Below are 26,767 nucleotides of genomic sequence, written 5' to 3' on the forward strand. Positions count from 1 at the left end.
ACAGAGTCCTCGTGCAGTTGTTCCAGTCATCTTCTATTTTTAACTGTTCATCACAACGATTTTGCACGTTGTTATTGTTTTTTTTTTCCCTTTCATTTTAAAACTCGTGTCAATTGTTAAATAAGTGAAATTAAGAACTATTGTATTTATTACGTTAAACACAATTGAACTATCACGAGTAGATCAGGGCAATTTCAAAACTAGTAAAATTAGTCCAAGCTGCTATTTTTCTTATGTTTTATTTTTTTACTCCGTTTTTTGTTTCATCGCAACCTAATGACATGAAAATAGAAGAGACATTGTGGAACAACTTTAGCTCCTTTTGATGTTTTCTTTAGTACGCACATGTCGAGAGCTACATCGATTCTCATCCTATTAAAAATTATTCCTTTGATATCAGAAAAAGCTTAATTATTCATTTTTTTAAATAATATAAAAGTTTTGAGATCGAAATCAGTTGATAGATATTCATATATGCAAAAATTTAAAAAATTCTTTCCACCCATAGTTTAGATATTGAGAAATCGTTCCGTTTCATAATTATATTGATTATTTATGATTCCGCTATCTATTTATTTTTATATCCAAAATTTATTTTTTAAAATTTTAATTTTTAATTTTTAATTTTTTTCTATAAAATTTTATCGGAATTCTTTGAGCATAGGTATTATATTTGTAATACCATTTAGATATTATAACCCTCACATGATAAACGAACTCAAATATGCATGTACATTGGTTGACTTTTTCTAATTTTAATTTATCATAAATATCATCGTAAAGTTGAGTAGCAAAACCGACGATTTTAGTTAATTATAGTCAACGACCAAATTTGGAAACGGCACGGGCATTCCTCCGCCAACTTTGAGCCGAGTATATTACTATTCAGATACGGAGTCAAACGGCGGCCGGGCACACCTTCACGTTCCGGTCTCCGCTCCATGACGGCGGGCCCACACCATTCCCACCTCCATCTATAACCGGCGACGAAATTCAGAGCAACCAAATTGAGGTAGCCGCCGAACCAGTCGGTCCGATCCGGAAAAAACCACTGCGTTTCCTTTTCCAGAGGCTTTTTCAGTGTCCGAGATAGTCTCCGGAATATTCTTTAATTACTAAAATATTATTTGGCGTGCGAATCACGCATCTCCATCGCCGGCCACCCGTCGCCGCAGTATCCCTAAACCAGCGGCCACCTCCTAATTCTAAAAGTACCCGCCGCCCCGATTCGCCCGTCTATGTGGGACTGGTTGGATCAGTTTTTTTCCGCTTATGGAGTAGGTACATTGCGGGTGGAAAGGGAGTGTTGAATTTCAACTTAATCTGACCTTCACGAGTGTGCTTATCCGACGGTTTGTATTGCTCGATCACGTTGTCTGAGGGGAATCGTGCCCGTGCATTTTTTCTTCATACCCTTACCGGCCCCCTTAAAAAGGGTGTCCTCTCCTCCTCTCAGAACAAGCTACGCTGAAGGCGGTCTCTCGCTCGCTCGCTGATCTCTGCAAGTGGAAGGTAACGTTTCGATCCTTGCTGTTCCTTTGTGGATCTCTAATGGAGGCAATGATGGCAAAATCGATCTTTTTTGTTTGAAATCAATATTTTTGGCTTATTATTGTTATTATTATTTGGGCTGGGGATGATTGCTTCTTCCGTTGATGTGAATTTTCGCTTAGGCATTTTTGCAGGGGGATGGCGAACAACGACATCGAAGGGATCCTGAAGCAACTGCCCGACGACGGGCGCTTGCCGAAGACGAAGATCGTGTGCACGCTTGGACCGGCGTCGAGGTCTGTGGCGATGCTGGAGAAATTGCTCCGCGCCGGCATGAACGTCGCTAGATTCAACTTCTCTCACGGGACGCACGAGTATCACAGGGAAACCCTCGACAACCTCAGAATCGCCATGCAAAACACTGGGATCTTGTGCGCCGTCATGCTCGATACCAAGGTCTCATTTTTCTGCTCTCGACCCTAATTTCTTAACTTGTTATTTTGATGAGTAACCGTCCTCTCATTTCTGGTCATATATTTTGAGTTTGCATTTTTGAAATTTATGAACTTCATGGAACTCATAAAGGGCATACTACATTGACCTTAATCGATGTTGACATCACAATCAGTTGGATAACAAGATTTGGAATTACGATGATGACAATTTCTATTATCTTTTGTCCTTCTCCCTTTCCACCCCAAGTATCCTGGCAAGAAATTCGAATGTTTCTTGGGCATCCTTTTACGTAACATTAGAAATCATTGTCGTCGTATACCTGTAATCTAACTACACTTACTTCTCTATTGAGCAATGCTCATCACTTGTGGAGGTCTGCTTGGATTGCATTCTGCTGCAGTCCTGCTCTTTCTAGAGCTCTTTGCCAGGAGTTAAATAGCTTTCGTTTCACCTAACTAAACTAATTACAGCGTCATTATTCTGATCAGGTTTAGTAAAGAAGCAGAATTATGGCGAACCGACAAGAACTTGTCATGTTATCTTTTATTTGTTGTTCCTTAAGTTAATTTAAAATGTGCCATTCTCCTTTCTGATAATGGTGCAGAAAAATGAAAGAAATCATTGATAGAGATTTCTTTCATAAATTTCGGCCAGGCAAACTGGACTACAATCTACCGCATCTCATTTCCACTTGCTGCCATGCAATCTAATTCTGTACATTTCCATCATCTATGATGCAAACTAATGGTAAAAGACTGAATGAACATTTGGATGATATATTCTACTCTGCAATCAGTTTAGAAACAGAGCAACACCACATGAAAGTAACAAGGGCTCATCTATATACTGCAATAATCTCTTCTTTTCTTATTTCCTGGCACTTAGCATACTTATTCTGTGATTGTTCTTCTCTTTTGCAATCTATTCACTAATTGGAGTTCTTGTCTTGTTGAATGATTTGTTTGATTGTTTTAATCTGTACTTTATTGCTAATTAGTGGTTAATATAGCAGATATGTATTAATGCTATTAAAAGATTTTCCCCTGTATGTACTTTCTTTGGTTTATTTGGAAGTGAGTTTGGAAGGTTTATTTTGTTCTACACACGGCTTTTCTCACCAGCTTGCCTTTTATTTTCGACAGGGTCCTGAGATTCGCACTGGCTTTCTGAAGGATGGCAAACCCATACAACTCACGGAGGGTCAAGAAATCACCATCAGCACAGATTACAGCATCAAGGGCGACGAGAACAGCATCTCCATGAGTTACAAAAAGCTTCCGGTAGACCTGAAACCAGGAAACACCATCCTGTGTGCGGATGGCACGATAACCCTGACCGTGCTATCGTGTGACCCTGCTGCCGGAACCGTGAGATGCCGGTGCGAGAACACCGCAAAGCTCGGCGAGAGGAAGAACGTCAACCTGCCCGGTGTCGTGGTGGATCTCCCCACGCTGACGGAGAAGGACAAGGAAGATATTCTGGGTTGGGGTGTTCCCAACAAGATCGACATGATCGCTCTGTCGTTTGTGCGCAAAGGATCGGATCTTGTCACCGTGCGGGATGTTCTTGGGCCTCATGCGAAAGCCATCAAGCTCATGTCAAAGGTCAGAACTTTACCATGCAGTGGCTGTTTGAATCCAAAACTACAACTAGTTGTTGACGATTATCTGCTCATTGTAGGTGGAGAATCAGGAAGGCGTCATAAATTTCGACGAAATATTGAAGGAGACCGATGCTTTCATGGTTGCTCGCGGTGATCTTGGCATGGAAATTCCCGTGGAGAAGATATTCCTCGCCCAGAAAATGATGATCTACAAGTGTAACCTCGCCGGGAAGCCCGTCGTCACAGCCACCCAAATGCTCGAGTCCATGATCAAGTCCCCTCGCCCTACCCGCGCCGAGGCCACCGACGTCGCCAACGCCGTCCTCGACGGAAGTGACTGCGTAATGCTCAGCGGCGAGAGCGCCGCCGGCGCGTACCCGGAGCTCGCTGTCCGGATCATGGCCCGGATATGCGTGGAGGCTGAGTCGTCCCTCGACTACGCGGCCATTTTCAAGCAAATGATACGGTCGGCGCCGCTGCCGATGAGCCCACTGGAGAGCCTCGCGTCCTCCGCCGTGCGCATGGCCAACAAGGCCAAGGCGGCGCTGATCGTGGTCTTGACCCGCGGCGGGACCACCGCCAAGCTGGTGGCCAAGTATCGGCCGCGGGTGCCGGTGCTATCGGTGGTGGTGCCAACGCTGACAACAGACTCGTTCGACTGGAGCGTGAGCGACGAGAGCCCCGCAAGGCACAGCCTCATCCACAGGGGGCTTGTGCCGCTGCTGGCGGAGGGCTCGGCCAAGGCCACCGACTCGGAGTCGACCGACGAGATATTGGAGGCAGCGCTCAAGTCGGCAGTGGCGAAGGGACTATGCAATCACGGTGACGCCGTCGTTGCCCTCCATCGCACCGGCATTGCTTCCGTCATCAAAATCTGCATTGTGCAGTAACAAGCTGCTACAAATTAAAATTATAAGCCATCAGAGATAATTTATGTTGCTAAATTTTGCAGTGTTTTTTTGTCGAGTTTACAGTGGCAGTTGATGCAGCTTAGTTCGGGGGATAATTTAGTTTCTATAGGTATCAGACTGTTTGAAGTGTTCAATGGCTTGTGCATGATAGTGTGCAATTTGGAGATGGAGAGATCTTATCCACAGTGACAAGAGATGAATCCTCTTTATTACTATTTTTTTTTTGTTATAATAAATTGAGGCTTCCATGAAAGGTGCTCAAATTAATCCCTCGCCTCAATAAATAAAAACCCTGCTGTCGGCCAATTTTGTGATGGAGCTATTTGCAAATATGTGTACTGAAGAGATAAGATAGAGAGGGCGCTTCAGCGGGTGGCCACAAGCAGCAGCAGAAGAAGATGGCGCTTCTGTGGCTACGAACTCCGTCACTCTCGCTAACCTGTCGTCTCCAAAACCATTGCCTTAAAACTCCGTACTCTTTCTTCTTCTGTTGCTGTTGATCCAGTTAACTCAAATCCGTTCCTCCTACAGGTTCATCTTTCTCTGCTTAATTCTTGTTACTTTTCCCTGCTCCATGCTTTTCACACAATTCGCAATTTAATCACAGTGGATGCCCATGTGATTCAGTAGTTTGCAGGGTTTCTGGCTACTGATTCTGGCTGTGCAGATGAGCATCTTAAACCAATCCATCAGTGCAACTAGGCAACCAGCATTACCCCTGAAACGTTCGTCTTCACTGGATGACTGTCAGAAGCTGCAAATGACTCTGCCATTTTGCAGAACTAGTTCTCTCAAAGCGACAACAAAGAAGCCCTCTGCCAGGAACACAATTCCACTAGCCCAGTCCCTCTATCAAACTGCTCAGACGAATGGCGTATCGGAATTCCATCCCTTGAGTACAAGTTCCGTTCAGGGTTTGTTGGAAGAAGTGAGCAAAGAGGGTGACAGTGGCCGCTTCAAGCCCAGTGATCATGTTCTTGTTGTTTCTGTCTCTTCAGCTGTGAAATTGGACGAGAGACAAATTGAGCTGATATCTAAGAAGATGCAGAGGCTTACTGGATTCCAGGAATTGAGACTCGAAAACTCCATTGATCCATCATTGATTGCAGGGTTCGTCATCAGCTACTGCAGTGATGGATCTCATGCTATTGATCTAAGTGTGAAAGGTCAGTTGGCAATGCTAAAAGCGCGGCTTGAGTCGTCAGATGTCAAACAAATGGGGTTGCTCTAGCAACTGAAGTGAGCCTGAGCAATGAATATGAAATCGGGATGAGTATAATTTTTGTTCTGCTCAGCTCTTATGTTTTGAGACTAGAGATGAGTGTACACAAGTAGGCTAATTAACTATTCCATGTACGGATGTAAAGAAAAATGTATAACCAAGCAACTTCCCTACATCAAGTTTGTCGAATGCTTGCAGGGTTTGATTTTGGTAGGAGGACTAATGACAATAAACAATGCGTACTCCAGTTTTGATTCATGATGTATCTACCAACCAGCTATCTCTTCACTCTTCCTCGATACTAAGGAGAAGAATGCTGTAAAATTTGAAATTCATCTGATGATGTTGTAAAATTTAAAAGCAAACAAGTTACTTAGAGGATTGTCAAAGACTACCACATGAGGCAGACACCAGGTCGCAATTCTAGGTGCTTGCTTGTTATGTGCCTTTGTTTACGCTGAGTGCCATCTTCATTCAGCAGTCATCACGCTTCACCATCTGAATAGATTGGCATCCGAAATCAGAACTTGAAATCAAAATAAACAATCAAAGCATACTAATGAAGAATTCAATATGTCAATTTGGTCTACTAATCAAGAATTCAATATGTCAATTTGGTCTTGATTTGATAATATTACTACGACAACAATAATAACAAAATCTTATCCCACTATACGTCATTAGGCTCTATCCCCTATTATATCATCATCTATATTTAAATAAATTTTATCTTATTTTATTATTGCTAATCAAATCTTTTTTTATCTTTCTCTTCCTTGTTTAATGTGCATATTTATCATAGTTCCATATCACCTATATATCATAGTTCCAAAAATATTTATAAATCGTCAAAGTACATGTATGTGCTGGATCGAGAAGCGCTAGAGGGGGGGGGGGGTGAATAGCGCTCGTGGCTTTCACGTGTTTCGTATTCGAAAATTCAAGTAACGCAGCAGAAAATAAAAACACACACAAGAAGACTAAGATTTACTTGGTTCAGAGTCTAAGGCGACTCCTACTCTAAGGCCCGCGATCGTAGATAGCTTTCGGTGGGCAATCACTATCAATTCGTAAGTCTTTTACAATGTTGAAATACAAGTACTAAATAATGACTTTATACCGACAATATGGAAGATGAAGAAGCTAGTCGTCGTCTGTTGGAGTGTCGATCCCGGTCAATTCTGACCCTGCACAGAAACTGTTAGAAATGTTCTCCTGCAAAACAGAGTTAGAATATAGCAGAGAATATATAGGTAAGTAAATGGATAGTCTTCGGACTGCCCGATTCTGACTTTGGATTTCCGACCGAAAATCCTAGGTCGAACTGACGCCTACTGTTCCCTCTTCCAGAGAACGCGTCCTCACCTACTCCCCTCAGGAGAGATTACTTGATGCCAGTTCGGTCCTCCAGACCAACTGGACTTTCTGCCTAGGGTTACCACCTCCTAGGACCTAAGGTTACCGCCCCCTAGGGTTTTTCTCCACTTAGGGTTACCAGTCCCTAGGACCTAAGGTTACCCCCCCCCCCCCCTTAAGATTTTCCTCCACCTAGGGTTACCACCCCCTAGGACCTAAGGTTGCCGCCTCTTAAGATTTTCCTCCACCTAGGGTTACCACCCCCTAGGACCTAAGGTTGCCGCCCCTTAGGATTTTCCTCCACCTAGGGTTACCACCCCCTAGGACCTAGGGTTATCACCCCCTAGGGTTTTCCTTCACCGAAGGTTACCACCCCGTAGGACCTAGGGTTACCACCCCTAGGATTTTCCTTCGCCTAGGGTTATCACTCCCTAGGACCTAAGGTTATCGCCCCTTAGGATTTTCCACCTGCCTAACCGCAGTTAGAACTTTCCTGAAACCTCATTTAAGCACGTTAGATAATAAGGAATCTTAACTTTGAATCCCTTTGTCATTATCAAAACCTAGGTTCGATCGTCGGATGCTTCCCGCACCAACAGTATGTACCATCTTAAACGTATCTCCCAGAGTTTTCCCTCAATAGATGCAACCCAACTTTCTCTTTAATATTTTCATTTCTTATCCTATCTATCCTTGTATGTCCACACATCCACTTTAACATCCTCATCTCATCTTCTGCTCATGTGCTCGAGTCATTGCCCAATATTCAACTTCATATGACACAGCAAGTCTAACCGTTATTTTTTAGAACTTCCCTTTAAATTTTAGAAATACTTTACGATCACATAAAACGTCGGACGCTTTCCTTCATTTCAACCATCTTACTTGTATTATATGTAAGATATCTCTCTCAATCCCTCTATCCTTTTGGGAAAATGATCATAAATACTTAAAACTCTCAGTTAAAAAGATAAGGATTTATAACTAATTCATAATGTAATCCTATTTTTATGGGAAATTATGGTACCATGTCTTAATTTGGTAATAAAAGAAAATTTTCAGTTTCTATTGAGTTTCAGGTTTGAAACCTGAAAACCCAATCAAACCAAAATTCAATGTTATGGATATTCATAAAACTATATACATTTAAATACGTATATTTGTGAAGAAAATAATCTGAATGAACTATTTGATTGATTTTTATAGAATTCAAAAAGGAAAAAGATTTTTATTTTTTATTTGCGGTGATTTGAAGCTTATTAATTTGAGTTTGTGTTTGAAAATTTTAAGTTTATGAATTTCAATATAATTTGGAATTTTTCTTAAAATACAAAAAAAAAAAAAACCTAGCCCACCCTAGCCATGTACCATCTTGTTACCTTAAGACAGCCCACTTAGCTATCACCATCTAATCCAACAAATGAAGGACCAAATACAAAAATTGAATGCAAAATTAACCTTGTTTTAATTTTCTAGCCTAACAATCTGTCTTAATGAAAATAAATTTCCATTTATTGGCAAAGTCAACATTTTCCGACCCATTTAAACAGCCACGTACCTGGTCAGTTCTTGGCTTCTAGCAAAAGTTCTTCAGATACCAAAGCCAAAGAATCTTGAAGACTTGGAAATCAAAGAATAGACTAACTACTGTTAACATGAATTCCTTACCTTCTTTAGCCAACATACAAGCTTAATCAGCTGTTATAAGTCTTACACAATAAATATCAAACAGTATTAACCTATCTCATGTATTTTCACCAGAATAATCCATTTTGTTTTTCTGATTATATTGTTATTCTATCATTTTTTTTTTGCAAGACGTAACACTTTCAATGGATATAACTTGTTGTGTCATGTCATTCCAAATTTTAAAATATCCACTACTTGTTTGTATCCATCGCGTGTAGTTGTTCAATGATTTACTCCAATTTGTAAACCATAAGCAAGGAATCCATCATACAATCATATCTCAGTTTAAGAAAAGACATCAATAATTTTCTCCTACTGTCCTCCCTACAAAGGAAAATACCCCTGAAACTGGAAAACACACAAGTATCAACAATCTAATTATTTACATGGATGCATCTGTAACCCTGCTGGATTTCTTTCAGAAATCATCAAATTAACTACTCAGTAACACAAACAAAATGCACACTAATTGCAGGGAGGTAGAAACATACGGTTTTGCCAAAATTTCTCCTAGCACCTCCAGTGTCGCATCCCTGCTGGGTAAACAAAGAATCATAAGAAGAAAAAAATCTCAAATTTATCAAGGCAGAAACCCTAGAATTATTTTTAAAAAAATTGATTTTGATCAGCTAGTCCATACACTTGCTAAGAACAGTTACCGGCGCAAGCGTTTCTGCTATTCAAGAAAGGGAATCGACAATATAGGGTCACCGACCCAATAACTGGCTGAGGGAAAAGAGGAGGGAGAAATCTCAGAAAAGGGAAGCGCTCCATCCCGAAGGAGAGAACGAGGACGAACGACTGGCGAACATCACCCAGTTCCCCGGCGACGCTCGCTGCTCCGCGGCTGGGCTGAGCGATTGGCTTCCCAGCCTGCCCATGGTCGGCAGTTCGATCCAAACTAATGTCGGTAACCCTCGCTTAATTGCCCTAATGATAACTTGACACGTGGGCGCCGCGTTGGCCTCCGCAACGTTCCGGTTTGGCGCGACTCGAGGCCGAGTGCGAGCCGTCCGCGTGCGGGAACGTGCATGCGCAGGTCCTCCCACACATCTCGGATCCAATATCATCTTCCAAATTCCAAACGGCATAAGAACCCATTCATAGATCGCCACGTGGAAAACATAACCAGATTACACAGCGTCAACACGGATCATTCAGTTCAGAGGCCGCAGGCGATCAGGCCAGGCGGTGCCACGTCGGATAAAGCACGAGAAAAAAAAGGCGTTTGGTCTGGGTCGGGATCGGAAGGCGGACGCGGTGGTGCAGTTCGTTTCTTTGACTGTCCCAACGCCCGCCTCCTCCCGACCGATTCCTCCCATTGGTTTCCGCCTCTTTATTTATTGAACGCCGAGAGGGCGACGGCGGCTTCGAATCTATAATTCTGCGTTCAATTGATCGAGCTCCACCGATGGCGTCCTCCTCCTGTGGCTTCGATCTCCGTTCCGTGGCCACGGCGAGGGAACTACCTCTGTTGATGGAGAAACGAGGAGGTCCCTCGCTCTGCTGTCGTCTCGATGCCCGATTGACGTCTCGTAGGAGGAGGAGGATGTGCGCAGAGGCGAGTCTGACGATCTCGAGGAGCACCGTCGCGACGGCGGACCGCCTCTCGTCGGAAAGGCGGGATCTTTCTGTCTCGACGCGGCCACCGCCGCTTTACTTCAACAAGGCGGTGGAGGGGGAGAGGGCTCGTGCCACCCCCGAGAAGCTGGAGCAGTGGATTATGGATTCGATCGGAGAGGTAGGCATCTCGATTGAATCGGGTAATTTTTTTTTCGTTTATCTTTCCTGAAGTTTTCCTGACCTATCGAGCGATCGACATTGCAGATCGTGCGGAACATCGAAAATGAGCCCTTTTTGATGCACATCTTCTCCGACTGCGGCGGCGCTTCGGGATTGAGGTTGGTTAAGGAAGAGGCGTTCCCGGAGCGCTGGCCGCGGATCAAGAAGCGGTGGGAGAGGACGAGAAGCGCGCCCGACGCCGTCATCCTCGTGGAGCGGCTACAAGGGGACGGGGAGGACGAGGAAGACAGCGCGATCGGCGCCGGCGGATGTGACAGTCACGAGACGTGGGCGCTAGTGGTGCAGGGCCGCGGCATGGACTGCGCCGCCTGCTACATCCTCAACACCACCCGGGTGATGTCGGCGGTGGGATTCTGCACCCACTTCTGCCTGGTGAGAGCCCAATGCTTCGGAGATCCGGTGGATGTGCAGCTGATGAACGCCTGGTTGCAGAGGTAAATCAGCCATTCTTTCGATGGATTGGAGGCGTCGGTCGAAGACGATGCCCGATTGGATTCTATTCACTTAATTTCTCTACCAATTGAGAAGCAATCTGTATCTAAAAGTCTTTTTCTTTTTCTTTTGTAAAAAATAATAATTGATATTCAATGCTGAATAAAGAAAATTTCATGCCTCGACTTCAGATTCATTTGAATTTGTTGTTAGATAACAAAAGTATTTCTCGAATTGAGTTCCACATTTATTGAAGATCGCCAAATGATTCTTTTTTCCTTGTCTAACTCATAAGATATGAGGATAACAAGGATAAAAAAAACAAATATTATTACTTTCCATAGTTTGATTTGGAAGGAAAAATTTTATTTCTTTCTTTTTAAGACAAGACAACTCCTTTCTTCTCTTTCACTCCAACTATTATATTTCTTTCTTTTTTCATATTTTGTTCTTCTTCAGATAAACAAAGCATAAATATATCATATTTCATCCAAAAACGTAACTTCTGATAATCGCTTGCAAGCAACTTATCATTCAACTTTGTTCAGCTAACGAAAGGACAAACTAAACACTTCAAATTATCCTCGATTTGCTTTGAAAATCATTTGCAAACGTCGTTCTCTTGGCCTTACATTTAATAAGGCTTCAGTCCACGTTCAACCTGCGGAAGGATTAACTAATGGAGTTTAATCGGAATAAAAAAATTGATCACTTCAGCCAATTCAACCAATTAAACTGAATCAGTTAATAAAACAGAGAAAAAAATTATCCAATCCGAACCGAACTCTTCTTTGAAGTTTCCGCATACGCTTGTTTAACTCATGCATAAAAGGCCTCAAACCCAAGCACGAATTTGTGCTGTCGCATGAGGAACATGCGATGCATGCCTTGGTGGATCATGCTGAGAACTGAAAATTCCGAAGGTACCAGGAAAAGTGTATAAATTGTCAGGAAAATTGAAAATTATTTAAACACGGGTAAATATTCCATTTGTAAAGTCTTGAATGGAACTACAAATGATTTGGGAATCCACTCAAAACACATGCAGAACTAAAACAATAAATTGGTTATATAAGCTTACTGATTCAAGTGAAAGCCCCAAGGAAGTTACATCGAAGTTGCTTCCCTTGACTTGGTATAGGAACTGATTCATTTCGTTCAGTTCAGCAACTGCTTGAACTCTTATTATTTGACAATGATTTTAAACCCACATCGATCTCCATGTTTTAGTTAGGCTTATTACGTAATCTCTTGTTTCTTCTTGATACCACTTCGGCAGCCCAACTCTTCCCAACATCAGTCTGAAATTTTCCTGCCAATTCGCAAAAAAAACTCGAATATTAAGTTGATTGCATGAAACAGGATTCTAGCTATAAATACAATCTATTTCTCTATTACCTGCAGTTGAAATAAAGAACTCGTCCAAGATCTTCCCGTGTTCTGCAAGAATGCTAGATCGCTAAGAATATAGTTCAGTTGTGAATAGGCTTATGTATTTCAACTGTAACTCCACTCAACCTAGAAATCTAGTATTACAATGTCTTATCTGCTGAATTAAAAGAATTTGATTGCCGACGAACTTTGATATTGCAAGGGGTTAAGTCTAGCGGAAATACCAGTTAATGTAAATAGATTCTAAACCCAGCAAGTTGCTGCATGCGTACAAAAGATGGCATGCCAGAGCATTTTAACCAGAGTTTCCTTCTTATTTGGTTGGTTAGGTTAGCAAATTTTAATTTGTTCGCAACTAAACGCACTTAAAATCTTGCTGAGTTGTAAAATCTACAGCAAGAAAGAGGAATATTAGAAAATGCTCAGCTCTTGGTGCACTTCCGTTGTGTTTAGTATATGGTGGATTGGTACAAATTCAACCAAAATGCATGGAAATGTCGAACTTCAAGGATTGTGAGTGGGTTAAGAAGTGCTTCAATTCCCAAAGACTTGCCATCACTCATCCTTCCATGAAGGCCTTGTGAGAAAGAAATCAACAAAGGACAATTTTATATGAAATTAGTAGCAGGTTCTTAGTTCGGTACAAATAAAATGTATATCCGAGCATAGTGTTGATAAGGATAAACAAATATGAAGTATATAATATAATGGGTTTACATTTTACATTTTTTAGTATACACATTTACACATCAATATATGTGCATATCAAGAAGATGAGCGTTTGGCCTTAGCTAATGGTATATCAGTATAGCCATGAGATTAATGCAACCAACTCCAAATAGTTCGGAGTCTTGGGACTAACACCTCATTCTCAAACATACAAAAAAAAGAGAAAAATTACCTGTTTCATATTCCAAAGCCTGAAGAATCATTTCTACCTGCACTCAAACAAAAATTTAAATGAAACAAATACTAACGGAGTAAAAAAATCCGTGATATGATAGGAAGAATATTCTTAAACTCTATGCGATCATATCTCATCATTATTGTCAAGCTATATTTATTCCAACTATCTAAGGATGGCTATATGCAGCAGAACAATACGGAAGGCCCATATTGACCATATTATGGGTGAGGCATCCAACGAGAGGAAGAAAACACCAAAAATTGACAGTTCATGTTGCATTTCCTCTTTTTTTTTTCCCATTACTCCAATTTCAAGAACTAAAGGAAGTATTGTGACCTATATCACTTGAATATCCAAGAGAAACTTGTAGAAGTACAGTGAGGATAGATTCTTGGAGAAGTTGCAACCAATTATCATTCAATTGCATTTAGTAAAAAACATGAGGTTTCTTAAAGCTCCCTTGTGGTGGTTCACAAAGGTACATAGAATCAGATTCTTTTTGAATAGGTGAATGATTCACAAAGGTAAATTTATAGCATTAAACAGAGTAAATTATAAAGTCCCTACCCCATGACATATTTTGTACATAGAATTTACTTTTTTCATCAGTGTCTTCCATAAACTTTCCGTTCAGTCTTGTTTTAGTAATTATGTGGGTCATAATAAAAAATACACCTTATGAAGCATAATTAAAGGTTGTGCATTCCAATAAAACATAAACCAAAAATTTGGGTATATATATGAATAAAAACCAATGTTTATATACTTATACGGAAAAAAAATTCCAAATGGTAAGAAATCCACCTAGTCCTATCAATAGCAAGACATGCACAACAGCGACTGTGTTACTTGAACTCGGGAAAAAGTATTTACTCATTCCATATATGAGTGTCAGACATGGTATTTTTTCAAAACGAGGTCACCAGGTTCATCAGAAAACAACCTAAATTTAGGATACTAGTATAGGAACACGATATTATACCTAACGAAATAACTAGTGGTAGTTAAAGCACATTATAACATAATTAAACAGTGGCATTTATAAGTTATATATCAGCTATATAAGTTCTAGGGCTTACAATTTTAACCCATACCTCATAATTTATAGTTACAAGATCTTTATATGAACAGTTATATAAGCCCTAGAACCTATAAATTATTTATTGTATACTTTACCCTATACCTCATACTGCTAACCCACCTCTGAGTTGCGCTCCCTTCTCTCTTGAACAGATCCCCCCTTTCCTCTAATGTTATGTGAGACATCCACCTCATTGTGACACATGCACCGAAGCAGCGCCACTTAAACCCTAACCCACATCTCAAACACAAGTTGCCCCCTTCCCTCCCGATGTGAGACACCCCTTTTCTTCTTCCTCTTTCTCTAATGAGGATAAAGATGGTAAAGATGGTAGTCCAGATAAGAATTAGAAATTGATTTCAAATTACATTTACCATATTTGGACTATAATCTCAACCATATTTATTTTTATTTCTATATTTGTTATTACCATATTTATTATAATATTTTCCATATATTACTTTAACAATATGTATAAATAGGTTTGTTAGCCTACGATAAGAAATACTTCTTTCTGTTTCTCTCTATTTCAATATGGTATCAGAACAATGATCCTTCGCTTTTTCTTTTCTTCCAACCACCATTAACCCACGAATTGTTGCAAAGAATGGCTATCAATTTGAGCAAGTTGGGCTCCGAGAGATTCATCTGTACCACGTTTGATGACTTTGTCATGCTTGGCCTCCAGGGCCTCTCAAAGGGTCTCGCCATCGGCATCAACTGCATCATACTTTTGGGTCCTGCATTGCTAGGCGGGTGGATTTCTATGCGACCATCTTCTTCCCATCGAGCAGCATCTTAACACCGGAGATGGTGGCTCCAATCGTGATCGGAGCGGTCGGCGTCGTCCTCGCCTTTCGCATCGGCTCCGCCGCGGCCCTTGCCCGACAGAGCTTCTTCTCGCAAGGCATGAAACAAATATCATGCATCCTCTTCCTCAACTCCATCACCACCTACCTCCTCCTTGCCCAAATCTTCGCCAACACCAAACTGCTCAACTCAGAGTTTGACCACATCTCCATCTCCGCCGCCATGGCCAACAACGCTATCATGTGGGCCTAGGGTTGTAAACGAGCCGAGCCAAACTGATCTTTGGGGTGTTCAAGCTTGTTTGATAAGATAACCGAGCCAAGCTTAAAATAAATCAAACTTTTGAAATGATTGTTCAAGCTTGACTTGGTTTATTTTTTATAAGCTTGAGTTTATTTGAAACTTGGCTTGAGTTTGGTTCGTTTAGATATTATTAAACTCTCAATTCAAGCTTGGCTTGAGCTTGATGTAAGCTTGGTTCGAGCTTGGTTCGTTTAGATGTTATCGAGCTCTCGATTCAAGTTTGTTTGATTATTTGAAACTTTTAGTTGTTTAATTGGTTATTGAGCTTGATAATTTAAACTAATTTATTTATTTTATTATTTATTTAGCATATTGAAAAGAGCTTTATTAATGAATATGATTCGTGAACATTGTTCACGGACGTTGTTCACGAATGTTAACGAGTTGAACACATATGTGTTCAAGCTTGTTTGTTTAGTTTAAGCCCCCAGGGCGTAGCGCAGACGGTGGGCGCATGGTATCTCTGGCGTAATGGCCAAGGGTCGATTCTCAGGAACTGACGACCTGGGGTTTACCCCGCCATGCGTCTATGGCCTGTGTACCTGCATGAACCTCCCTCCATATCCGTGGGGCCGGCACTAGGGGGGCCGCTAAGGTAGCGGATCTACCTTTTTTGTTTGTTTAGTTTAACGAGTTGTTTAAGCTTGTTTGTTTAATTAATCTTGTATATATTGAATGAACATAAACAACCTCTTACCAAGTAGAACACCAAGCTTGTTCAGAATGCTTAGTTCATTTACAACCCTATGTGGGCCCTCTTCACCCTCACGCTTGATCTCTTAGAGTTCAACCCGTCGTCGTCGCTCTAGATCACCATCTCCGAGTTCGTCGTGAGCTTTTGCTTCGTTTGTGTCGTGATACGCGGGTGTGAGCGTTAGTATTAGCCCTAAGAGCTAATTATAAGATGATTAGGTTTATTGGGTTAATAAGTCCAATCCGAGTTAAACTCATTGGGTTGGATGAAGTCTAATCCAAGTTAGACTCATTGAGCTAGACTCAATTGAATCCCCCCATTAAGATTAATGAATATTAATAGAGATTAATTCATCATTAATCAAAAGAAAACCAAGAGACACAAGAGGGTTAATGCCCATTAATAGAAATTAATGGATCATAAACCAAAGGAAGATCCCTTGGACGAGTACAAAAGGTTTGTCTCATTCATTTTCGTGGATTAGTCTCCTTCTTCCTCCTTAGCCAAGACCCCCTTACTTGGTTGCTAGCACAACCTTAAGTGTTTCTTCTCCAAGTCGTGAGTTCGTGAGACGAACAGGAGAACGTGTTCGTGTGGATATCATAGGTGCGAACACTTGATTGCACTGAGATATGCATCCAAAAAAAAGTTGTTATAAGGAGTTCGTGTTTACGCAACAAAGGTAGAACTCTCAATTCAACTAGTATATGGTTTCCTTCGCATGGATCTTCTGGAAAAGATCTTGTTTATTCCGCTGTGCTTGTATTGCTTTGTGCTCAAGATCCTAACACTCTTCACCCTCACGCTTGACCTCTCTAAGTCCAACCCGTTGTTGTCGCTCTAGATCACCATCTCTGAGTTTGCCTTCGTGTGCTTTTGCTTCGTTTGTGTCGTGATGTGCCGGCAGCGGTAGAGGATCCCCAAAGGCCAATTGATCAGCGACTTCCACGTCTGCCTCCTCAGCTTCATGATGCTCGTTAGGGTGTTGATGGAATCTATAGGCATCTACTCCGTCACCGGTGCGTTCTTCGTCAGCTTCATGATTCCCAGCTACCCCATCAAGGTGGCGCTGAGAGAGAAGATGCACAACGTCATCTACGACATCATGATACTGCTTTATTGCATCATGGTTGAAGACGGATTTGAGACACATTTATACGGAAACAACAGACAAGTGGCTACCATTATCATTCTAGTCTCTGTTATCGGCGTCGTTGATAAGATCATTGACATGTTCATCGTCTCTAGCATGTACACAATGACGTTATACAACGACCGCTCGACTTCTTGTTGAACTCCAGAGGCCTCATCGAGTTAGTCATCCTCAACATCGGCCACCTCAAGCATCTAGTCCATGAGGAGTTGTTCTTTGTGTTGGTGACGATTTCGGTGGTCATGACAGTGGTGACGATTTTGGTGGTCATGACGTGGCTACAAGCAGCAGACCGTTGATAGAGTGTTAGAGCCCATCAATCCCTACCTCAAGATCATGAATGAGAACGCCCTCGCCAACTTGTCGAGCTCAGTAGTAATCTTGAGCGACCGCATGCTTGCAACAATGACAGGGAGGCGCTTGCTTATTGTTGGTAAGCCATCGAGAAAGTGAGGCAACTGTGACTGCCAATCAACAATAATCTCTTCCTTCATCCTTTATTCTTATTCCTCTCTCCTTTTCATCTACCGCCCGGAGTTGTACTCCTTTCTTCTCTTTTAAAATCTTTTTTTTTCCTTTTTCTTTTCACATCCTCTATTTTGCCCTCTATTTCCTATTTTATGTCTGTTTTTATCTGTCCCCCGACTCTTTCTCCCTTCACTCTGCCAAGTCTTTCTTCTCCTCTTCGACAAAGTAGCGACAAGGGTTGTCTTTGATCTCAATGACTGTACCAATCCTCTATTTCTCTGCTTCTCGTTTTTTCTTCCAGCAACTTTCTTCTTGCTAAATTCTAACAAGTACAAGCAACTTCTCTTCCTCAATTCCAGCTTCTAGGCAACGTCAGCAACCTTCTTATTCCTCTTTTCCAGCAACTACCTCAAAAGCAACAATTCCTTATTTCCCAAGCAACAATTCCTTATTTCCCTTCTTCTTCTTCCAGCCACAAGGACCAGGAGCAAGTCTCTTTCTTGTCCTCTCCTTGCTCTCCTTCATCAGCATCAGGAAGCACTACAACTTTGGCGCCACGGGAGCATGTCCATTAGCAGATGCAGTCCGCGGTCATCATTTTTCGAGGTAGGCTAGTTCGTGCAGGACGAGAAGTCTTTTCATGGCGACTGACCCTCGTTATGATCGCAGTCCAGCCTATCATCATCCTCTACTTCTCCCGCTGCCAGCCTTGAGGGTGCCGGAGGGGGTTCTTCCTATGGTGTGCCCCAGCGTCGCCTCCCACTTTGTTCAGGATGGGGTCCTCTCTTCCTGTTGGCCTTACGGGACTGCTGCTTGATGGGGGATTACTAGTTTATCATTTTTTTTTCTACTTCCCAAATACCGCCGCTTGTCAACGAGATCCTCATCCAGATTTCTCACTTTTTTTATAATACGGAGGTCAAGGTGCATGCTGCTCACCAGCTCTCCTACTGAGAACATATGTGGAGGTCAAGACACCCACCACTAGTCATGGAGATCCTTTTCCAAATCTTCTAGCAGTTCACTGGCATCAATACCATGTTCTATGCACATTCTTCATGGCATTCTGGTGTCCGCGTCTATCTGCGCGCGCCTTCTTCATGGTCTTCTAGTGTTTGAGTCTATCCGCATGCACATCTCTTTAATGGCTTTCGTGTTGTGCGCCATCTTGTCTCCTCGTTGGCCTCTCCCTCCGCCTTCATTAGAGTGAAATCAAGATAATTGAAGAAATGCCTTGGGATGTCAAGATTGCAGCTTTGGGTCATTTCTGGCTCGCTTCCTTTCGTTTGCATCTTCTCAAATCTCACCTCCCGTCACCAGAAAACAGGACACAATGAACTTTTTTCCAAGTTTTGCTCAGCATACAACAATAGATTTTCTTCCTTTCCTCATCTGCTCCACTAAATTTCAGCCACAAAAAACTGCAATCTTCTTTCTCTGCTCCTCTTTCTTTCAACAACAGATCAGGTTCCAGCCTTCAAATAGCAGCTACTCATCTCTTTCTTCTAGTTGTTGTTCTCTTCCATCAAAGGCAAAGTTCAAAACCATATATCATATCATTGGTGATACCAGTTGTCATTGCTCTAGAAGATTTGATTGGCTATCTAGTTGGAGAAGATGCTTAAAGATGGTAGTCCAAATAAAAATCAAAAATTGATTTCAAATTATACTTACCATATTTAGACTACAAATTCAATCATGTTTATTTTTATTTCTATATTTGTTATTACCATATTTATTATAGTATTTTCCATATATTACTTTGACGATATGTATAAATAGGCTTCTTAGCCTACAACAAGAAATATAATGAAGTAATTGTCTTCTCTTTACTTTTCTCTTTATTCTTTCTTTCTATCTCTCTCTGTTTCGACAATCTCACATGCAAGTTTGGCTGCTCTGAACTCGTTTTTCATATCCACACCTGTGCCATATCATGTCAGCATGAGTTTGGCGGGGTAAGATGTTGAAATTGAGTATCACAACATAATAGCATTTTGACCCTCATAGTTTGCCCATCAAATAAATGAAATGACTAAAACTAAGCAAGTATGATGTTTAAGGATGACACTGAAAGCAAAATAAACTTGAAGTGCCAAATGAAATGGAAACATAGTTTAGGAGTAATATTGTACTTCACAATGAAATGTAAAGTAAGATCCAAAAGCTCAAGACATGGGGTAAACATACCTTGTCAAAATCCTTCACAAGACTAGCTTCAGTAGAAGAATTATTCTCGTACTCCTGCCAAAGTTCCTGAATTTCATCAGCTGAAATGAATATCAAAAGACTTAATTAAAGAGTGTGATTCAACATAAGAAAAATATGGTGTTGTAAATTAGTCTTACCCATTAATCCCCCGCCAAGGATTTTGCACATTTCATTCAAAGCTTCTTGTTCACGTCTACTCTTTTCCGCCTTAGGAACACCATCTGAAGGTGTGATATCACCAACAATAGCTGCATAGAAGAAAAATGAATAAAAGACAATAGATAATAAGCAATAAACAAGCAATTGGATCAAAATCAGATAGATAAAACCTTAGGGAGATATTAAGCAAACCCAGAATAAAATTAATTTCTTATAAAAAGAGAGATAATGCCAGTTACCTTCCGCAATATCATGAATTATGGCAATCTTAATGCACCTATTTAAAAATAAAACAAATTAAGATAGAGATAAATAGAGAATGATAACAAAAAAAAATCTTCAGAGAGTAAGTACAAATAGAAACCGAGATAATAAATAACTAATTTACTGGTTAACTCCCTGCTATCACTTTTTAAAGACTCCTTATTCTCTGAACATATAAAAGGTTGCCAAAATCCATTAAATGTGTCACAAATTATTGTTTAAACTAACTAGTTTACTCTCCTAAGATCTTGTCAACTAACACCTAATTTTAAAATGCTTCCAGCAGCATCTTGCCAATAAAAGAATAAATGGCATGCTGACTTGATGAAATGTTAAATGAGTCAAATTAGGAGAGGCGAGTGTTAGAATCTCCCCAATTTTCTTTCCTCCCTACTTGCTCTCCAAGTAACAACTTCTTGAAATCTGTTTCCCCTTGCTCTCTTAACTAAATATTCTTTGTTCCCTAGTTCTTGAATTTCTTGTTGTTAGCAAGGACATTCAGACTCTAGTAAGGGGCTATGCTCGGCCATGGCCCTAAAGCAAGTTTGTTTATCTTCTAGACAATAGGATACATAGTAAACCACTCCAGATATCTATTGCTATTTAGCTAATTACTCTATCTTTTGAGCAGAAACAAAGAGCGAAAGATTAAAAAAATCAGTAATTTATCACTACATTAACAGTAATCAACAAGGTTTTTTCAGTTTAGTATTTCCATAATGTCATCACCATAAAGAAGGAGAAAAGAAACATTACGGAGGAAATTGAGAAAAAAAACTAGCAAACACACAAGAGTTTTAATGGTGATTTATCTTTTATTACCAGGGAAGGCAAAAAATTGTAACATATTAACTTTTTTCTAAAATAATAAATTAGGCATATCATCAAGCAGCAGTTCATGGAATAGCATTTTCAACCTCTCCCGATCAACACCAGGTATGTCACCAGCGATTAATGACATTAATGCCATGTGATACATGTGATCAGCAATGGACTCTGGATGATTAATACCATGGTTGATCCATCCTTTTCTTTTTGTAGTCTGTAAAAAAATGGAGTAAAATAAGCAAATCAACTGAGATATTCCTAGTGAATTAACCATCAAAATGAATTAGGAAAAAATTAGTAAATCTTATGCACTTAAAACACTTATGAAAGAATGAACTCTATAATTAAAAGATTTCATTCGTGGATGTGTTACACTATTTAGGTTACTGAATGGATAATTCGTTGACCTTTATAAATACATTCGATTATCAAGGATAACATACATTGTTGCTAATTAACTTCTAGAACAAGCCTGAGATTTCAGTGACACATTTTCACTCTCATCCACTATAATTAACAAGCAAATTGCAAATCTAAAACTATGGTGGAAGTCCATGAAATTAGTACAACCGTAAGCTCTATATCCTACTTATTTGGGTTATCTACATCAGTCTTGCTTAGAAGATCTATCAAACATAGAATTATGATACAGCACCAAGTTGAGGAGAAGAGAAGCAGAATACGCCCACAAGAAGGGTGGAAAAAGTAGAAAAATAAAGCAAAGTTGCCGTTGGCAACCATTCAACTGAAGTTGCACAAATACCCAAAACTTAACCTTCAAAATAAAGCCGATTCCTTTCTGACAAAGTGTAATTCAATGTCACAAAGTTCGAACCTTTTGAACACAAGTTCTCCAATAAGAAGGATATACCTCAGATTCATTTTTGTTTCCCCTGAGAATTTCCACTATCCGACCGTAACTTTGAAAACTACCAATAACGACAAAAAAAAAAAAAAACAAGCGTTTTAAAAACCATATCTCAAGGATCCAACCCATAAGGCATTCTGAAGGATCTCACTAAATTGCGATCCAAGAATCAAGAGACAAATCAACAGATGATCACACGGGCAAATCGACAATACCGACCTTAAGTCGATGACAGAGCGTAAGGAAATCAACAATGGAGGAGGCCGCAGCAGGGGAGGCTGACTGCAAGAGATCTCCGTTGGAACCCGAACTAGAGCTTCCCGGAAAGGCAGCACGGGCGATGAGAAGCCTCGATCGGAGATAGTGCTTCGAGGGCTTGAGGAGATGAAGGATGCGCGACCGGGGAGAACCGTGTCGGAGGAAGAGATGGCGACATGGCAGGATGTGGAAGGACACCGGCGATCGCACCGTCATCTGCGTCGATGTAGGCAGAGAGAGATGGGGGACGCGGCGATTATAACCCAAAAGCTAGGAGAAGCCAAAACTAAATCCCAAAAAAGGCCAGTTATATTCTAAATTCCATAAACACGCTCCTTCCTCCTATTTCCCCTAGTCAAAACGCTTCTTTTTTTTTTTCTTACCAAATTAGCAACTTCAAAATTGAACAATGACTTAGAAATATAATTTACGCTTCTACAAACAAATTCAATATTACAATTTCATAAATGATACAAAGGTTCACTTTTTGTTTTGTTTTTTTTTTCTCTTTTTCAAGTTTGATGATCATGCACATGGTGGCAAAAGGCAATTCGGATCCTCTGTCCCGAAGATGCCTATGTCCCCATGTCCCATTCAGAAAACGACAAAAAAACGTGCCAAACGCGTGCTTTTGCTCCTTCGCTCTCTGTGCCGTGTAAACACTCGCCGAAGCCCTTTTCTCCCGAAAGCAACTCCAAAGCTGTGCCCTAACCCAAACTCCAGCTGACCCCCGCTCTTCCGCCGTCGCCGTCGGGCTCGACGACAGCCATCTCCGTCCCCTCCCCAACTCCAGCGGCCCGCGACGCCCTAAAACCTTTCCTCCCCAGCAACTCTAGCAGTCATCTCGGCGACTCCAGCAGCTCCGGCTACTCCAAAGCTATGCCCTAACCCCAAACTCCAGCCGACCCCGCTGCTTCCGCCGTCGCCGTCGGACTCGACGACAGCCCTCTCTGTCCCCTCCCCAACTCCAGCAGCCCGCGACGCCCTAAAACCTTTCCTCCCCAGCAACTCCAGCAGCCCGCGACGCCCTAAAACCTTTCCTCCCCAGCAACTCCAGCAGCCATCTCGACGACTCTAGCAGCTCCGGCTTCCCCTCCCTTCGTCGACTCCAGCAGATCTGTATCTCCCTTCGTGGTCCTAAAAAATTTTAAACTTTTTACAACCTTTTATTAGCTATCTCTACCACTTCACAGAGCATAATTCTACATGATTCAAATCCAATAATAGTTAATCTAATCAAATCCTTGTCTTTTGTTAATTTCTTTAGCATCAAAATGATCATAGCTCTTGCACAAATATGTGGTGATCTTTCAAGTTTTAGAAATGGTTATCCAATGAATGATTAATTTCAAAAAATATTCTTATATAATATCGAGGTGACTGCAGTTCCAATTTTAATTGCTGCTGTTTAAATAGTTTGTTGTGGGAAATTTTAATATGCTGCTCTTGCATTGCTACTGCATTCCAAAATATGTGGTGATCTTTCAAGTTTTAGAAATGGTTATCCTATGAATGATTAATTTCAAAAAATATTCTTATATAATATCGAGGTGACTGCAGTTCCAATTTTAATTGCTGCTGTTTAAATAGTTTGTTGTGGGAAATTTTAATATGCTGCTCTTGCATTGCTACTGCATTCCTTTATCCTTAAATACTACCCAAGCGCTTTAGAGGTTTAGGGATTGTTAAATTGATTAAACATGGCTTAATGGACTGAAATTATATCATTTCAGCCAAACACAACACCTAATAACCTTTGGTGGTTGCTCCAGTTCATTTTCTTGGTACTACATGAGTTCTTTTTGCACCTAATATTATGAATATACATTTCTTGGTTGGTTGTTTTTTTTCAGGCCTAATTGTAATTATCATGGAGTTGTCGTTGGTTGAATCTACAAGTTGTCGTAGGTTGAGTTTTGATGTAAACCAAGACTGTCAGGATGATGAGTTTGATGTTATTAATGAGGATATGGACTCTATCATGTTATTGATGAGTTCTGACCAATCTATCACAGAAGAATTGATACCAAAAATCGGTATAGAATTTAAGACAGAAGAGGAAGCCTATGAATTTTATTTGAAATATACTAAACAAGTTGGATTTGGTGTAAGAAGGAGCAAAAGCCACAATGATAAATCGGGTAAATTAGTTGACAAAATTTTTTGTTGTAGTGCACAAGGTAAAAGGGGAAAAGACAGACAAGATGTTTATGTGAAATCAAGTCGTCCTGAAACAAGATTTGGTTGTGAGACTAAAATGAAGATTAGTTGTCAAAATAATGGCAACTTGACTGTGGAGCAATTTATTAAAGAGCATAATCATTATCTTTTAAGTCCAAACAAAACTCACTTCTACAGATGTCATAGGAATATATCTTCTTCTGCGGCGATACAGATTGAGATGACAAGTGATGTGGGAATCCCCCCACAAGCATCTCATGATCTTATTGTGAGACAAGTAGGTGAGAGAGAGAATTTATGTTTTATTCCTGAAGATTACAAAAACTACTTGCGATCCAAAAGAATAAGAAATATGAGAGTTGGTGATACAGGAGGTGTATTGGAGTTTTTGCAGAAAATGCAGTTCGATGATCCCAATTTTTTTTATGCTATTCAAGTTGATGAAGATGATTTGATAACTAATATTTTTTTGTGTGACGCTAAGATGAGAGCTGATTATGGAAATTTTGGAGATGTTGTTTGCTTTGACACAACCTACAGGAAGAATAATGAAAGTCGCCCAATTGCGTTGTTTGTAGGTGTTAATCATCACAAGCAATCCATAATTTTTGGTGTGCGCAGCTTTATTATATGATGAAACATCTTTGACATTTAAATGGTTGTTTGATACATTTACCAAGGCTATGTGTGAGAAAAAACCAATAAATATTCTTACAGATCAAGATGCAACAATGACAAAGGCTTTAGCTTTCAGATGGCCTAAAACACATCATCGTTTGTGTATTTGGCACATTTATCAAAATGCTGCAATACATTTGAGTAGAGTTTTTTCTCAGTTCAAAGAGTTTACTAAAGATTTTGCCTCATGTATATATGATTTTGATGAAGAGGAAGATTTTATTTCAGCTTGGAACATAATGTTGACCAAGTATGCACTTGAAGACAATGATTGGCTAAGACGTCTATTTCGCATAAAGGAAAAATGAGCTTTAGTTTATGGGCGACAAATGTTTTGTGCGGATATGACTACAACCCAAAGAAGTGAGAGCATGAATACTATTGTGAAAAGATACGTCACTTATCAACACAAGTTTTTAGACTTTTTCAATCACTTCCAAAAACTGCTTGATGATTGTCGATATGAGGAGTTAAAAGTTGATTTTAAATCAAATACAAGTGTTCCATGTTTATTGTATCCAATTCAAATTTTAAAGCATGCAAGTTGTATTTATACTCCTGAGGTATACAAGTTTTTTGAACAAGAGTGGTACAAATCTCATGATTCTAGTGTAGAAATTTGTGAAGATGTTGGATCACATACAAAATATAAAGTTACTTCTTACAAAAAGAGTTACCATCATATAGTGACACTTGATTCATCGGGTCAAAAAATTGAGTGTAGCTGTAGAAAATATGATTTTGCTGAGATTTTTTATTCTCATATTTTGAAAATATTTACAATGAAAAATATCATGAAGATCCCAAGTGAGTATATATTGAAGAGGTGGACACGAAAAGCAAAAGATGGATACATTGGAGTTATTGATTTAATTGCAAACAAAGGTAGTTTGGATCCAAAAGCTTGCACCAATTTGCGATATAAAGAATTAAGTGGTTACCAAGGCAGCGGAGAGGGAAGACACTTTCAAGGTTGTTAAAGATGGTTTGTTGAGTATGTTTAAGATGGTGGATGAGAGGTTACAAGTTAATGAACCAACTGCCCAACTCTCAATTGAAAGAGAGTTCGAAATAGGTGAAGGAAATTCTCTTGGAGTCAAAGGAATTAAAACAAAGAAGAAAACAATTTCAGGTAAGAGGCTGAAAGGTGGCTTAGATAAAATTTCAAAGAAAAGGAAAGCAGCAAGAAGAACCAACCAATCTTCAACAATTGTTAAGGTTTCATCCCCATTCTTACTAAAGTGTTGTTTATTTTTTGTCGTTACATTTGAGAAAGTATATAGAATTAAATCATTCTATTTTTTTTTTATAACAGGATGTAGAAGAGCATTATAAAAGTATATCGAGCATGCCAAGTGTAGAATGTCAACGGATGATCAATCAAGTTAAGGATTACTTTAGTATGTTAACTAAAATAATTATGTTATCGCTATCTAAAACTATATTTTATTGTTTTAGCCTACAAATTATAGCTGTGTTGAAGGTTTGAGTATGGCCGAAACTCAATTTCCACCACTTTTGTCAACACAACTATTTCAGGTTCACTCTG

The 26,767-nt window shown here is 40.2% G+C and overlaps 3 protein-coding genes and 1 long non-coding RNA gene across 10 annotated transcripts; 2 read left to right on the forward strand and 2 right to left on the reverse strand.

Moving 5' to 3' along the window:
* Positions 1-1,398: 1,398 nt before the first annotated feature.
* Positions 1,399-4,495, forward strand: LOC122026153 (pyruvate kinase, cytosolic isozyme-like). Of its 2 annotated transcripts, none has more exons than XM_042584794.1 (4): positions 1,399-1,512; positions 1,686-1,947; positions 3,090-3,551; positions 3,628-4,495. In XM_042584794.1, exons 2-4 carry the CDS (start codon positions 1,690-1,692, stop codon positions 4,438-4,440), a joined length of 1,533 nt encoding a protein of 510 aa, XP_042440728.1. In that variant the 5' UTR covers positions 1,399-1,512; positions 1,686-1,689; the 3' UTR covers positions 4,441-4,495. The 2 variants fall into 2 exon arrangements, with proteins under 2 accessions (XP_042440728.1, XP_042440727.1); XM_042584793.1 differs by having other exon boundaries at positions 1,450-1,512; positions 1,674-1,947.
* A 152-nt stretch (positions 4,496-4,647) lies between these two features.
* LOC122026155 lies at positions 4,648-9,634 on the reverse strand. 4 transcript variants are annotated; one of them, XR_006124038.1, is made up of 5 exons: positions 9,388-9,634; positions 9,220-9,264; positions 6,079-6,181; positions 5,858-5,999; positions 4,648-5,706 (listed from the first exon to the last, which is right to left on the reverse strand). It is a non-coding gene; the product is annotated as an uncharacterized LOC122026155 (long non-coding RNA). The 4 variants fall into 4 exon arrangements; XR_006124039.1 differs by having other exon boundaries at positions 4,648-5,999; positions 9,220-9,261; XR_006124037.1 differs by having other exon boundaries at positions 4,648-5,999.
* Positions 9,635-9,973: 339 nt separating this feature from the next.
* LOC122026154 lies at positions 9,974-11,144 on the forward strand. Its single transcript, XM_042584795.1, has 2 exons — positions 9,974-10,469; positions 10,556-11,144. Exons 1-2 carry the CDS (start codon positions 10,140-10,142, stop codon positions 10,967-10,969), a joined length of 744 nt encoding a protein of 247 aa, XP_042440729.1. The 5' UTR covers positions 9,974-10,139; the 3' UTR covers positions 10,970-11,144.
* Positions 11,145-11,374: 230 nt separating this feature from the next.
* Positions 11,375-22,635, reverse strand: LOC122027049 (5'-deoxynucleotidase HDDC2-like). Of its 3 annotated transcripts, none has more exons than XR_006124267.1 (9): positions 22,321-22,635; positions 21,323-21,447; positions 20,381-20,418; positions 20,120-20,230; positions 19,962-20,041; positions 13,257-13,293; positions 12,362-12,403; positions 12,045-12,275; positions 11,375-11,624 (listed from the first exon to the last, which is right to left on the reverse strand). XR_006124267.1 is itself a non-coding variant. In XM_042585850.1 (8 exons), the coding sequence occupies exons 1-8, from the start codon at positions 22,573-22,575 to the stop codon at positions 12,190-12,192; spliced, it is 774 nt and encodes a 257-aa protein (XP_042441784.1). In that variant the 5' UTR covers positions 22,576-22,635; the 3' UTR covers positions 11,900-12,189. The 3 variants fall into 3 exon arrangements, 1 of the variants encoding a protein (XP_042441784.1); XR_006124268.1 differs by lacking the exon at positions 11,375-11,624 and adding an exon at positions 11,651-11,871; XM_042585850.1 differs by lacking the exon at positions 11,375-11,624 and having other exon boundaries at positions 11,900-12,275.
* Between the last annotated feature and the right edge of the window lie 4,132 nt (positions 22,636-26,767).

The sequence above is a fragment of the Zingiber officinale genome, chromosome 10A (assembly GCF_018446385.1).
Source record: "Zingiber officinale cultivar Zhangliang chromosome 10A, Zo_v1.1, whole genome shotgun sequence".
Classification (NCBI taxonomy): domain Eukaryota; kingdom Viridiplantae; phylum Streptophyta; class Magnoliopsida; order Zingiberales; family Zingiberaceae; genus Zingiber; species Zingiber officinale.

Coding starts and splice junctions, on each gene's coding strand:
- LOC122026153 (XM_042584794.1), top strand. CDS start 1,690: ATGGCGAACAACGACATCGAAGGGATCCTGAAGCAACTGCCCGACGAC. Junction 1,948..3,089: donor CCGTCATGCTCGATACCAAG/GTCTCATTTTTC, acceptor TATTTTCGACAG/GGTCCTGAGATTCGCACTGG. Junction 3,552..3,627: donor CCATCAAGCTCATGTCAAAG/GTCAGAACTTTA, acceptor TGCTCATTGTAG/GTGGAGAATCAGGAAGGCGT.
- LOC122026154 (XM_042584795.1), top strand. CDS start 10,140: ATGGCGTCCTCCTCCTGTGGCTTCGATCTCCGTTCCGTGGCCACGGCG. Junction 10,470..10,555: donor TTATGGATTCGATCGGAGAG/GTAGGCATCTCG, acceptor TCGACATTGCAG/ATCGTGCGGAACATCGAAAA.
- LOC122027049 (XM_042585850.1), bottom strand. CDS start 22,575: ATGACGGTGCGATCGCCGGTGTCCTTCCACATCCTGCCATGTCGCCAT. Junction 20,042..20,119: donor CCTTGGCGGGGGATTAATGG/GTAAGACTAATT, acceptor TATTCATTTCAG/CTGATGAAATTCAGGAACTT. Junction 12,276..12,361: donor GTTCTTTATTTCAACTGCAG/GTAATAGAGAAA, acceptor GCGAATTGGCAG/GAAAATTTCAGACTGATGTT.